A 13,578-nucleotide genomic window follows, 5' to 3' on the forward strand; every position below is an offset into this window, starting at 1 on the left:
GTGAGCACTTGGCTCCATCATGTTGTCACTTTTCTAGCCAGAAATTGCACGGATGCTACCGTGTCAGAGTTGGAGCCAATTTTCTTCATGCAGGTGCTGAATTTCTTAGCGAAGTCCTCGTCTCTCCTGGCTGTAAAGCGGCTCAGTGGGATCTGTCATTATGTCCAGCAACTAGATGTGTCACACCGAGAGTGGAAGCTAGAAGGGCATGCCCAAGGGTCTGCCCATTCGTGGAGACGCCTCTTTCACATTCCCCAGCAGCAACAGCAATCAGGTCAGCATCATCAGTCTTTGATGTCCCGTGATCACGTTTCTGATAAGGTCCCTGTGTCCTGGGGTATCAGTGACGGTACTTGCTAGTCTCAAATGTCCACAGGGAGATATCAATGGCGATACTTTGCTTGTGTTCAGCTTTCAGTTTGTTCAAGACCCAGGCATCCTCTTCAGAGACGTTCTGTCCAAGTGGGATATGCTTTCACCCACACCGAAAAAAATGTCCACAAATATTAGTGGCTATCTTTTCACAGACCCAGGAGGGAGTGAGTTTGGTAAAGCGGGGAAGACCTCTGTCTCCTTTTCTGGGATTTCCATGAGCACCATCTGTATAGGCTTAAAGTGCAGTCTGATGGGACTCTGACCCCAAGCTCTTGGTGAAAAACTTCAGGACGAGGTCTATCGCCAGGAAGTTGATCAGCTCATCCCGCACCGTTTTATCCTGGGCTCCTGGGGGGAATTAGGCACCTCAAGTCCAAGGGAGCCGTGGGCCTTGTCCTTCCTTACTGTGATCATCTCTACCGTATGAGAGGCTCTCATCTTTTATCATTTTTCTTCTTATGTTTTGGCCTAGGGCAATCACTTCGTGTTGTCTTTCTTGCCGTTAAGGGCATTTTTCCTTCCTCAATAGTGCTTTACCTGTCTCCAGGTTACTTGCCTTTCAGATGTTAAATGCTGCCCCCAGGAGAGTGGCATTTGCCTTGCATCTTTCCTCTGCTGTTCCCTGTTGAACACTTCATAAGCAACACCAACCAACTGAGAAGTATTCATTCTAAATGTAATACCTAATCTTTGCAACTTCCTCCTGATCGAGGTACTTTGCTCAAAAACAGGTCAAATTTACCATTCTATATTTTCAGGGGCTTCCGAGTCTGCATTAGTATGGCATCTGTGTGTGTTAGTCACCCGGTCATGTCTGACTCTCTACGACCCCGTGGACTGTAGCCCATCAGGATCCTCTGTCCATGGGCGTCTCCACGTAAGAATATTGGAGTGGGTTGCCATTTCTTTCTCCAGGGGATCTTCCTGACCCAGGGATCAAACCTGTGTCTCCTGCATTGGCAGGCAGATTTTTTACTGTCTGAGCCACCAGGGAAGCCCTGTAGTCTTGATAAATCCTTTCTAAAACTTGAGAGAGGTCTTCATTTGTTTTGCTGAATTTCCTGAATATTGTTCAAACTCTTTAGCCTTGGTTTCCCTTTTCAAAGCCCTGTCCGAGGCATAATAAGTGGTGTCCTAATAAGGGCAGCCTTCCCTCATGAGGTCCCAGTGTGGTTCAGCTGTGGTTACTGCCAAGCCCGCCCAAGGTGTCGAGGATCCTCCCTATAGGGATGGCTGTGATCTCACCAATTACGGACTCCTGAGAAACCCAGCAGGCTGCCCATTTGCATTTAGCCTCCTGCATAACATTCACAGGGTTCTCAAGAATACTGAAGTGGTTTGCCATTGCCTTCTCCAGTGGACCACGTTTTGTCAGAGCTGTCCACCATGTTGAAAGTGAAAGAGGAGAGTGAAAAAGTTGGCTCCAAAATCACTGCAGATGGTGATTGCAGCCATGAAATTAAAAGACACTTACTCCTTGGAAGGAAAGTTATGACCAACCTAGATAGCATATTAAAGAGCAGAGACATTACTTTGCCAACAAAGGTCCATCTAGTCAAGGCTATGGTTTTTCCAGTAGTCATGTATGGATGTGTGAGTTGGACTGTGAAGAAAGCTGAGTGCCAAAGAATTGATGCTTTTGAACTGTAATGATGGAGAAGACTCTTGAGAGTCCCTTGGACTGCAAGGAGATCCAACCACTCCATCCTAAAGGAGACAGTCCTGGGTGTTTATTGGAAGGACTGATGCTAAAGCGGAAACTCCGATACTTTGGCCACCTGATGTGAAGAGTTGACTCATTGGAAAAGACCCTGATGCTGGGAGGGATTGGGGGCAGGAGGAGAAGGGGACGACAGAGGATGAGATGGCTGGATGGCATCACCAACTCGATGGACATGAGTTTGACTGAACTCCGAGAGTGGGTATGGACAGGGGGGCCTGGCGTGCTGTGATTCATGGGGTTGCAAGGAGTCGGACACGACTGAGCAACTGAACTGAACTGAACTGAACTAGGTTGGTCATAGCTTTTCTTCCAAGGAGCAAGTGTCTTTTAATTTAATGGCTGCAGTCACAATCTGCAGTGGTTTTGGAGCCCAAGAAATTAAAGTCTGTCACTTTTTCCACTGTTCCCCTATGTATTTCCCATGAAGTGATGGGACCAGATGCCATGATCTTCCTTTTCTGAATGTTGAGCTTTAAGCCAACTTTTTCACTCTCCTCTTTCACTTTCATCAAGAGGCTTTTGAGTTCCTCTTCACTTTCTGCCATAAGGGTGGTGGCATCTGCATATCTGAAGTGATTGATATTTCTCCCGGCAATCTTGATTCCAGCTTGTGCTTCTTTCAGCCCAGCGTTTCTCATGATATACTCTGCATATAAGTTGAATAAGCAGGGTGACAATATACAGCCTTGACATACTCCTTTTCCTATTTGGAACCAGTCTTTTGTCCATGCCCATTTCTAACTGTTTTTTCCTGACCTGCATATAGGTTTCTCAAGAGGCAGGTCAGGTGGTCTGATATTCCCATCTCTTTCAGAATTTTCCACAAGAAACACCTGGAGTAACAGGCAAATTTGGCCTTTGAACACGGAATGAAGCAGGGCAAAGGCTAATAGAGTTTTGCCAAGAGAATGCACTGGTCATAGCAAACACCCTCTTCCAACAACACAAGAGAAGACTCTACACATGGACATCACCAGATGGTCAACACTGAAATCAGATTGATTATATTCTTTGCAGCCAAAGATGGAGAAGCTCTATACAGTCAGCAAAAACAAGACCAGGAGTGACTGTGGCTCAGATCATGAACTCCTTATTGCAAAATTCAGACTGAAATTGAAGAAAGTGGGAAAACCATGAGTTGACCTAAATCAAGTCCCTTATGATTATACAGTGGAAGTGAGAAATAGATTTAAGGGACTAGATCTGATATAGTGTCTGATGAACCATGGACAGAGGTTCGTGACACTGTAGAGGAGACAGGGATCAAGACCATCCCAATGGAAAAGAAATGCAAAAAAGCAAAATGGCTGTCTGGGGAGGCCTTACAGATAGCTGTGAAAAGAAGAGAAGCGAAAAGCAAAGGAGAAAAGGAAAGATATAAGCATCTGAATGCAGAGTTCCAAAGAATAGCAAGGAGAGATAAGAAAGCCTTCCTCAGCGATCAATGCAAAGACATAGAGGGAAACAACAGAATGGGAAAGACTAGAGATCTCTTGAAGAAAATTAGACATACCAACGGAATATTTCTTGCAAAGATGGGATCAATAAAGGACAAAAATGGCATGGACCTAACAGAAGCAGAAGATATTAAGAAGAGGTGGCAAGAATACACAGAAGAACTGTACAAAAAAGGTCTTCATGACCCAGATAATCACGATGATGTGATCACTCACCTAGAGCCAGACATCCTGGAATGTGAAGTCAAGTGGGTCTTAGAAAGCATCACTACAAACAAAGCTAGTGGAGGTGATGGAATTCCAGTTGAGCTATTTCAAATCCTGAAAAATGATGCTGTGAAAGTGCTGCACTCAATTTGCCAGCATATTTGGAAAACTCAGCAGTGGCCACAGAATGGAAAAGGTCAGTTTTCATTCCAATCCCAAAGAAAGGCAATGCCAAAGAATGCTCAAACTACCCCACAATTGCACTCATCTCACATGTTAGTAAAGTAATGCTCAAAATTTTCCAAGCCAGGCTTCAGCAGTATGAGAACTGTGAAATTCCAGATGTTCAAGCTGGTTTTAGAAAAGTCAGAGAAACCAGAGATCAAATTGCCAACATCTGTTGGATCATGGAAAAAGTAAAAGAGTTCCAGAAAAACATCTATTTCTGCTTTATTGACTATGCCAAGGCATTTGATTGTGTGGACCAACCTAGACAGCATATTAAAAAGCAGAGCCACTACTTTACTGACGAAGGTCCATCTAGTCAACACTATGGTTTTTCCAGTAGTCATGTATGGATGTGAGAGTTGGACTATAAAGTAAGCTGACTACCAAAGAATTGATGCTTGTGAATCGTGGTGTTCAAGAAGACTCTCAAGAGTATCTTGGGCTGTAAGGAGATCCAACCTGTCCATCCTAAAGGAAATCAGTTCTAAGTGTTCATTGGAAGGACTGATGTTGAAGCTGGAACTCCCATACTTTGGCCACCTGATGTGAAGTGCTGACTCATTGGAAAAGACCCTGATGCTGTGAAAGATTGAAGGCAGGAGAAGAAGGGGACGACAGAGGATAAGATGGTTGGATGGCATCACTGACTCAATGGACATGAGTTTGAGTAAGCTCCAGGGGTTGGTGGCGTGCTGCGGTTCTCAGTGTCACAAAGAGTCGGACATGACTGAATGATTGAACTGATGAGATAACAGCCCTTGGAGAAGGAAATGGCACCCCACTCCAGTATTCTTGCCTGGAGAATCCCATGGACGGAGGAACCTGGTAGGCTATAGTCCATGGGGTTGCAAAGAGTCAGACACAACTGAAGTGACGTAGCACGCACACCTGAGATAGCCACGGAGACAGTCCTGCCCTAGGAGTGGCTCTTGGCCCAAACTGGCTCCCCTGTTGGGTGTTAGATGGTAATACCAGGCCAAGTCCCTGTGCCCCAGAAACTAACACAGGATTTTCTAAGCGGTCCCTAGAAGGAGGGGAAGTCCTGAGCCCTGGTGTCAGGAATTGGGGCAGGCTAGGAAGGGAAGGTGGTGGAAGGGGTGGATGTATTAGCAGAGCAGCAGGAGTGGCTGAGACATCTAGTTCAGCCGCAGGAGTTAAGGTTTGAAGCACCATATCCTCACTCTCACTTCCTTCGTTTTCTTCCTTTCCCTGATGTAACAGCCCACATGCTTGCACATAAAGGACCTCATCATTCTTCCTTGCTTCTTCACAGAAGAGCCATAGGGGGGAAAGCTCTGTAAAGCTGTAAATAGCCATTGGTTCTTTCTAACCATTAAAAGGATACACTTTTGCTTTGGTACCAAGCCACCGGGAGGAATTCTAGGATGGGGCTTTGGTGATTATAAGAACCAAATGGAACCTTTCTCTTTTCCCTGGGACTATCCCACTGTTGGACAGGAGGAGCTTTGTTCCTGCTGTTTCTTTCCTCCATTTGACATCAGTAAAAGTTTTGAATATCACAAAATTGATTTGGCTGTAAATGGAGAAAAAATTGCTGTTGCTTGGTCATTAAGTCATGTCTGACTCTCTTGCAATCCCATGAACTGTAGCCGGCCATGCTCCTCTGTCCATGGGATTCTCCAGGAGCAAGAGTACTGGAGTGGGTTGCCATGCCCTCCTCCAGGGCATCTTCCCAACCCAGGGACTGAACCTGCATCTCCTGCATTGGCAGCCGGATTCTTCACCACTGAGCCACCCAAGAAACCCTGGAGCAACAGCACCAAACGAAGAGATGAAAACCCTTAAAGGACAAACAGAAAATCCTAGATAAATCTCCAAGTCTGGTCTTGTGGTTTTACATATACCAACAACACCGGAGAGCACGAACTATGTAGTTAACATGGCACTGTGGACAGAACGTGGTACACAGGGCCCCGTGCTAACCCCACCTAAAACCCCTTGTAGAGACCCTGACACATACTGCGGCCACGCCTTCTTACAATAAAATATCTTCCTCTCAGTCAGGGGTTCATGGCCCTCATTAGAGCGCTTGCCCAAAGTGTGCCCGGGGGAACCTTCTATAGGGGTAGTGAAACATTCCCCCCTTTTAAAGCCAAATTCAAGACCGACAAAACACAAATGGCAGACAAATGCTAGAAAGAAAACAGAGAACTGGTTCACGAACTGGGTGAAAGTTCAAGCACTGTTTCCTCTTTCCCACGGGGTACCCGTCCTCGAATCCAAAAAACTGACTTATTCTGGAGAAAAACCCCTACAGAGAGGAAATGAAGTGTCTGGGTGTATACACTGGAGCTGCCTACCCCACTGTAGGGAGTTTGTCCTCTCCCCAACGTTGATTCCTTCCTCTGACTGCCAAGCGCTGGGTCAGCCAGTGCCACCTTGGGGAATTTTGAAGCAATGACAGGTATCCGTAGCTGCCAAGAGTCTCACCCAGAAACCTCCCAGGGTGGTGAGGGGACCGGGGCATCTAGCCACAGGCAGCAAGGCCCCTGGTTGGCTCCCCAAAATTTGTTACCTTGTCCAGCCGTGCACTGCTTGCTGTGTTGTAGCCACGAGTTCTGGGAAACTCACTCAGGACAATGCAGATAGTGGAGTGCAGTTTATTACACCGGCAGGCCCAAGGCAGAGTCTCCTCTTAGCCAAGGACCCCGACCGGTTTTTGTGAAAACCTTATATACCCTAAGTGTATGTGCCCAAACCCATCTCCCCTAATTCTGTGAAACTAGCCTGAACAAAGGAGAAGAAAGATACAATCAGTTAACTGGTATACCTTAAGCCTAGGGAGTTAACACTGGACAATTATCATTAGGCCTGTGGTCATACCCCAATAAGCATAATAGAATGTATGATTCTATTCGGTCACACAGAAAATTAGGGTATTCTTTTAGGCAACGGACAGTCTAGATGTGAGCCCTGGGGCTCTTCCTTCCTGGTTCTTGGTTTTCCAGTTGGTGTGTCATTTCCGTAGATACTGGGCATATAGCTCACAGTCCACAGTCTGGCCCAGGATGGAGTCCTGCTTTCAAGATGGAGCCTGTTCTGTTTCTTCATTAGCACTGTATGCCAACAAATCGAGAAACAAGTTGTTGGGACAAGAAAGAATGACTTTATTCAGAAAGCCAGCAGACCAGAAAGATGATGGGCTCAGGCCCCGAAGAATCATCTTTCCTGAGTTAGGATTCAGGCTGTTTTCATACTAGAAGGGAAGGGAGTCAAGTCAACCATTTCCTGGTTCCAATCAGACTCAGAAGGGATGTGTTCCTTTCTTCCTTCCTGCAGCCACTCACCCATGGGCCTAGTCGGGGATGTTTCCTGTGAGCTAAACAAAGGTATTTTAGTTTAACACTCCCTACCTGGGAGGCAGGGTTCACAGAGATGGGCCATTATGTATAATTTAAGCTTACATGCAACATCCCTTTATTGATTAACTTGCAGATTACAAACATTCTTCCCTATTACAATGGAATGACATTTTAAAAATGCTGAAAGCCTGAAATTTCATATCAAACAAAATACCCTTGCTAAACACACCAAAAAAAAGTTTCAGATAAACAAGGCATATCTGCCCTACAAGAAAAACATAGTCTGTAAACCAAAAGGAAATTAAATTCAATGATATTTTGGAACTGCAGTCAGAGAGACTATTGACAATATAAGTGGTTTAAAGCTACGGTTCTTTCTTTTCTTAAATTCTTTACAAACAATTGACTATTTTAAATTCAAATATAGTGACTGTGTGGGGTTTCCCACGTGACTCAGAGGTAAAAGAATCCACCTGCCAAAGCAGAAGATACAGGCTTGATCCCTGAGTCAGGAAGAGCCCTTGGAATAGGAAATGGCAACCCAGTCCAGTGTTCTTGCCTGGAGAATCACATGGACTGAAAAGCCTGGCAGGTACAGTTCACGGGGTCACCAAAGGGTTGCACACGACTTAGAGACTAAACAATAAGAACATAATAACTGTATACAGTATTATAATAATATTATAATAATTATATTATATATATTATTATATATATTATAAAATAATAATAATAACAGAGCTACAGTAAATGCAGAAGATGAACTTTAACAATAGCACAAAAGGGAGCAAATGGAATTGTCTTACCTTGGATGTGAAATGGGATAACATTAATTAAAGATAGAATGTTGTGGAGAAATGAAGTGACAACACGGAGTCAGTCAGGACCTCCTGCCCCACTGTCACACAGCCTCACACTGCATGTTTATGTTCTGTAAACAGCAATACTGCTGACCTTGGGAGCACTGGGCCATGGGCCACTTTTGTCTGTCTTAGTGTATCAGTAGTCTTTGAAGCGGAGAAGGCAATGGCAACCCACTCCAGTACTCTTGCCTGGAAAGTCCCATAGATGGAGGAGCCTGGTAGGCTGCAGTCCATGGGGTCGCTAAGAGTTGGATATGACTGAGCGACTTCACTTTCACTTTCATGCATTGGAGAAAGAAATGGCAACCCACTCCAGTGTTCTTGCCTGGAGAATCCCAGGGACGGGGGAGCCTGATGGGCTGCCGTCTCTGGGGTTGCACAGAGTCGGACACAACTGAAGTGACTTAGTGCCAGGAGCCAGCATGAGGAACTCCGCCTGTGGCAAAGGTCATGAGGAAGGAGGTTTGGCATACGCAAAGGCAGGATGGAGCCTCAGGATTCCCCCTGGAAATTCTCGAGCATCTACCCCCAAAACCAGAGTCTGCCTACTTTCTGCTTTGTGCTCTCACCTACACCTCTGACTTTATGGGGGGCTGTCCCCCACTACCTCTCTCTGAAAAAAGAGTTAACTTACAGCTCCAGTTGATAAAGTTCCTGGGTGTGACAGTGTTTCAACCTACAAACTCCTTTGGAAGTCCTCTAGCCTGCCTGAATAAGTTTTTTCGGCCACATGTGATTGTTCAGAGCCTCCCAACTGTGAGAGGCATGAGATGTTCTAAACTGTCTAAATACAGATTCCTTTGAGCAGTTAAAAGATTGATTAGAAATTGTATTGGTGAAGGGTTTCTCACTTGTTTGCTGCCAAGTTTCCATATCCCTTACCTGCTGTGTCCCTGGCAGTGTATTGATTAATATAATTGGTGTAAGTAGTAGCTTTAATGTTTGTAACCTTGGACCCTTGAGTTAATTCTTTTTCTTGTTGTATCCCACCACACCTTTGCCCTATAGGAATGCAACTTTAATGCTTTTGGAGGGTGGCGCCTGACTAATCACCTTGAGAGAAAAATAAGTTTTCTGAAGAAAGGGTCTTAAAATGTTAACAGGCCTCCGGGCTAGAAGATGATGCAAATCACTTAAACTTTTGCATATGATGAGATTGCAGGAAGAAAGCCTGGCTTACTGCATGACTCTACCCCTTCCCCCATTATCCTCTATGCATAACTTAAGGTATAAAAACTACTTTGGAAAATAAAGTGCGGGCCTTGTTCACCGAAGCTTGGTCTCCCCATGTCGTTCTTTCTCTCACCTTCTGGCTGAATTATTCAGCCTCTTTTCTCCACTGAATTTTCTTGCTGAGTTGTTCTTATTTAACCACTCTTTATATCTTTAATTCTATCATATCCTGATCGCTGAAGCTGTCTCCCCTTCGAATTCCCTGGATCCACCAGGGCTGGACTCTGGCAACTTAGCAGCAGCAGTAACAGTCTTTGAAGACTCGCTGCTGCTGCTGCTTCCTGGGTGAATAAACATGTCTGCAATCCCCACAGCTCCTCGAGTCTTCTTCCAACTTCCCTGATCTGCAGTTCTGTTCAGCCGCTCAGTCGTGTCTGACTCTTTGCGACCCCATGGACTGCACCATGCCAGGCTTCCCTGTTCATCACCAACTCCCAGAGTTTACTCAAACTCATGTCCTTTGAGTCACTAATGCCATCCAACCATTTCATCCTCCGTCGTCTCCTTCTCCTCCCACCTTCAATCTTTCCCAGTGTCAGGGTCTTTTCCAATGAGTCAGCTCTTCGCATCAGGTGGCCAAAGTATTGGAGTTTCAGCTTCAACATCAATCCTTCCAGTGAACACCCAGGATTGGTCTCCTTTACGATGGACTGGTTGGATCTCCTTGCAGTCCAAGGGATTCTCAAGAGTCTTCTCCAACACCACAGTTCAAAAGCATCAGTTCTTCCATGCTCATCTTTCTTTATAGTCCATCTCTCACATCCACAAATGACTACTGGAAAAGCCATAGCCTTGACGAGACGGCCCTTTGTTGACAAAGTAATGTCTCTGCTTTTTAATATGCTGTCTAGGTTGGTCATAACTTTCCTTCCAAGGAGTAAGCGTCTTTTAATTTCATGGCTGCAGTCACCATCTGCAGTGATTTTGGAGCCTCAAAAAATAAAGTCAGCCACTGTTTCCACTGTTTGCCCATCTATTTCCCATGAAGTGATGGGACCAGATGCCAGGATCTTAGTTTTCTGAATGTTGAGCTTTAAGCCAACTTTTCCCTCTCCTCTTTCACTTTCATCAAGAGGCTCTTTAGTTCATCTTCACTTTCTGCCACAAGGGTGGTGTCATCTGCATATTTGAGGTTATTGATATTTCTCCAGGCATTTGGCATGGACCAAATGTCTTGTGGACTTCTTGGATAGGACCAAATACCCTGCAAGGGCAATGACAAGTGTCCTTGTAAGAGGGACACAGAAGGAAATTAGAATACATAAGAGAAGACTATGTAAAGATGATGGAAGTAAGGAGAAAAGGTAAAGTGATGTAGGGTCACAAGTCTAGGGATGTGGAAAACTCTTCAGCTTAAAAGGCAAGGACATAGATTCTCCCCTAAAGACTCCAGAAGCTGGCTTTGCCAACACTTTTATTTTTATCCCATAAGACCCATTTAGGGCTTCCCTGGTGGCTCAGAAAACAAAGAATCCTCCTGCAATGAAGGAGACTTGGGTTTGATCCTTGGGTCAGGAAGATCCCCTGGAGAAGGAAATGGCCACCCACTCCAGTATTCTGGCCTGGAGGATTCTATGGACCGAGGAACCTGGAGGGCTACTGTCCATGGGGTCACAAAGAGTTGGACATGACTGAGCAACTAATGTTTTCACACTTTCACTTTCAAGACCCATTTTATGTTTCTGAATGCCAGAAACATAAGGTAATAATTGATGCTCTATGTCACTAAGGTTTTAAAATAGTTTTTATTGCACTATAGTTGATTTACATGGTTTACAATTTTGGGTTAGTTTCAGGTGTACAGCAAGGTGACTCTGCTATATGTTTACATATATCCACTCTCCTCAGATTCTTTCCCCATGTAGGCCATTACAAAGTGTCAAGTAGAGTTCCCTGTGCTCCACAGTAGATCCTTATTAGTTATCTATTTTATATATAGTAGTGTGTATACCTCAACCCCAATCTCCCAATTTATCTTTCTCCTCCCTTATCCCCTGGTGACCATAAGCTTGCTTTCTGTATCTGTGACTCTATTTGTTTGGTAGATAAGTTCACTTGTATCCCTTTTTAAGATTTCACATATACATATATCATGTGATATTTGTTTTTCTGTGTGGGACTTACTTCAGTCAGTGTGACAACCTTTAGATCCATCCAGTTTGTTGCAAATGGCATTATTTTTCTTTTTATGGCTGAGCAATACACTGTTGTACATTTTTACCACATCTTCCTTATCCATTCCTCTGTTGATGGACATTTAGGTTGCTCCCATGTCTTCAGTTCGGTTAAGTCACTCAGTCGTGTCCGACTCTTTGCAATCCCATGAATCACAGCACGCCAGGCCTCCCCGTCCATCACCAATTCCCGGAGTTCACTCAGACTCACGTCCATCAAGTCAGTGATGCCATCCAGCCATCTCATCCTCTGTCGTCCCCATCTCCTCCTTCCTCCAATCCCTCCCAGCATCAGAGTCTTTTCCAATGAGTCAACTCTTTGCATGAGGTGACCAAAGAACTGGAGTTTCAGCTTTAGCATCATTCCTTCCAAAGAAATCCCAGGGCTCATCTCCTTCAGAATGGACTGGTTGGATCTTCTTGCAGTCCAAGGGACTCTCAAGAGTCTTCTCCAACACCACAGTTCAAAAGCATCAACTCTTCGGTGCTCAGCTTTCTTCACAGTCCAACTTTCACATCCATACATGACCACAGGAAAAACCATAGCCCTGACTAGACGGACCTTTGTTGGCAAAGTAATGTCTCTGCTTTTGAGTATGCTTTATAGGTTGGTCATAACTTTTCTTCCAAGGAATAAGAGTCTTTTAATTTCATGGCTGCAGTCACCATCTGCAGTGATTTTGGAGCCCAAAAAAATAAAGTCTGACACTGTTTCCACTGTCTTGGCTCTTGTAAGTAGTGCTGCAATGAACATTGGGGTGCATGTATATTTTTTAAATTATTGTTTTTCAGGATATATATCCAGGAGTGGGACTGATGGATCATATGGTAGATCATGTCACTGGATCATCAGTCACTAAATTTGTGGTAATTTGTTACAACAATAATAGGAAACTAATACAGCATAGATCTAAAATCTTATTGAAAATATGAAGTTATGCTATACAACTCGACTTAACCAAATTTCTGTAATAAAAAGCTAGTCAGAAAACCAAACTTTCACTGATGGCCACATAATTGAATTCAGTATAGTACCTCAAAGCACTTTTAAGGGTACCCAAGACCAAAAGTAATGATGCTGAAGCAGTTTGAAAGATCCTTTGGGAAACTTTGTAGGAAAAAGAGAAGAACACCAGAGAAGAGACTTCCAAGGAGGCATTTTGTTTTCAGGTTAAAGGCATGAAAAAGCAAAATTCTTCCCTGAAAGAAGTCTTCTTCAAAGAAGAAAATGGGATATGTTAGCACTAATGATTGACACTGGGTAATTTCAGCTCTGAGACATTTTTTACCGTAAAGGAAAAGCATGACAGCAAGGAGCCCAGCTTCTAATGTTTTGTAATATACAAGAGAAAGAAGACAAAACTATTACAGCAGTGTGGCCTGAGCAGCGCCCGAGCCCCAGATAAGCGGATGGCTTTGTTGCTCGTAGACTACCACATTCGTTTGCACTGACGTTTTTTTTTTCCCCCTGATAAGAAACACTTGAAATGGACAATGGTACCATCAACAATATTTCTTTGGGGTGCATTTCCACTGATGCCAGCCACAAAGAACATTTTTGAACCCAAAAATGAGCAATATCTGTTGAGTTTTTTCTTTATCTTTTGCCACATGGATATAAAACGGTATTTTTTTTTTTTTTTTTGGAAAAAAAAAATGCTATACTGTGGCAACCCATTTGCCGCATGTGGCCTTGGCCTCGGTATTTGGGGAAAGTGTAACCCATTCTTATCTCACAGGACTGTTCTGTCAGAAACCAAGAGATGGATTTCCCTTCTGAACTCAGAACACCAAATCCTTCAAAATTCTGGAGACAGCATTCAACATATTTCAAGCTCTTCTCGTTTTTTCCCAACTCCCAGTGCTCATTCACAAGTCTTGCATGCAAGACATTCAAGAAGATGTTCTGAAAGGTTTCTTTCCTGTGAAGAAAAGAATGTAAATGTATTCAGCCAACATTTAGAAAGCACCAGGATGGCAGAAAATATGACACCT

General features: G+C 44.2%; 1 protein-coding gene across 1 annotated transcript in view; it reads right to left on the reverse strand.

The window, feature by feature from the left end:
* Positions 1-610: 610 nt before the first annotated feature.
* Positions 611-13,578, reverse strand: part of LOC147358843 (glycine N-acyltransferase-like protein 2) — a 17,983-nt gene continuing 5,015 nt past the window's right edge. The window contains exons 4-5 of the mRNA XM_086338231.1: positions 13,249-13,505; positions 611-723 (exon numbers count right to left, since the gene is read on the reverse strand). Of these exons, the coding sequence (XP_086194357.1) occupies positions 611-723; positions 13,249-13,505 (370 nt within the window). The remainder of the gene's footprint in view (positions 724-13,248; positions 13,506-13,578) is intronic.

Source organism: Bos grunniens, chromosome 15 (assembly GCF_055505025.1).
Source record: "Bos grunniens cultivar Pamir isolate PY7600 chromosome 15, Bosgru_T2T1.0, whole genome shotgun sequence".
NCBI classification, from domain to species: Eukaryota; Metazoa; Chordata; class Mammalia; order Artiodactyla; family Bovidae; genus Bos; species Bos grunniens.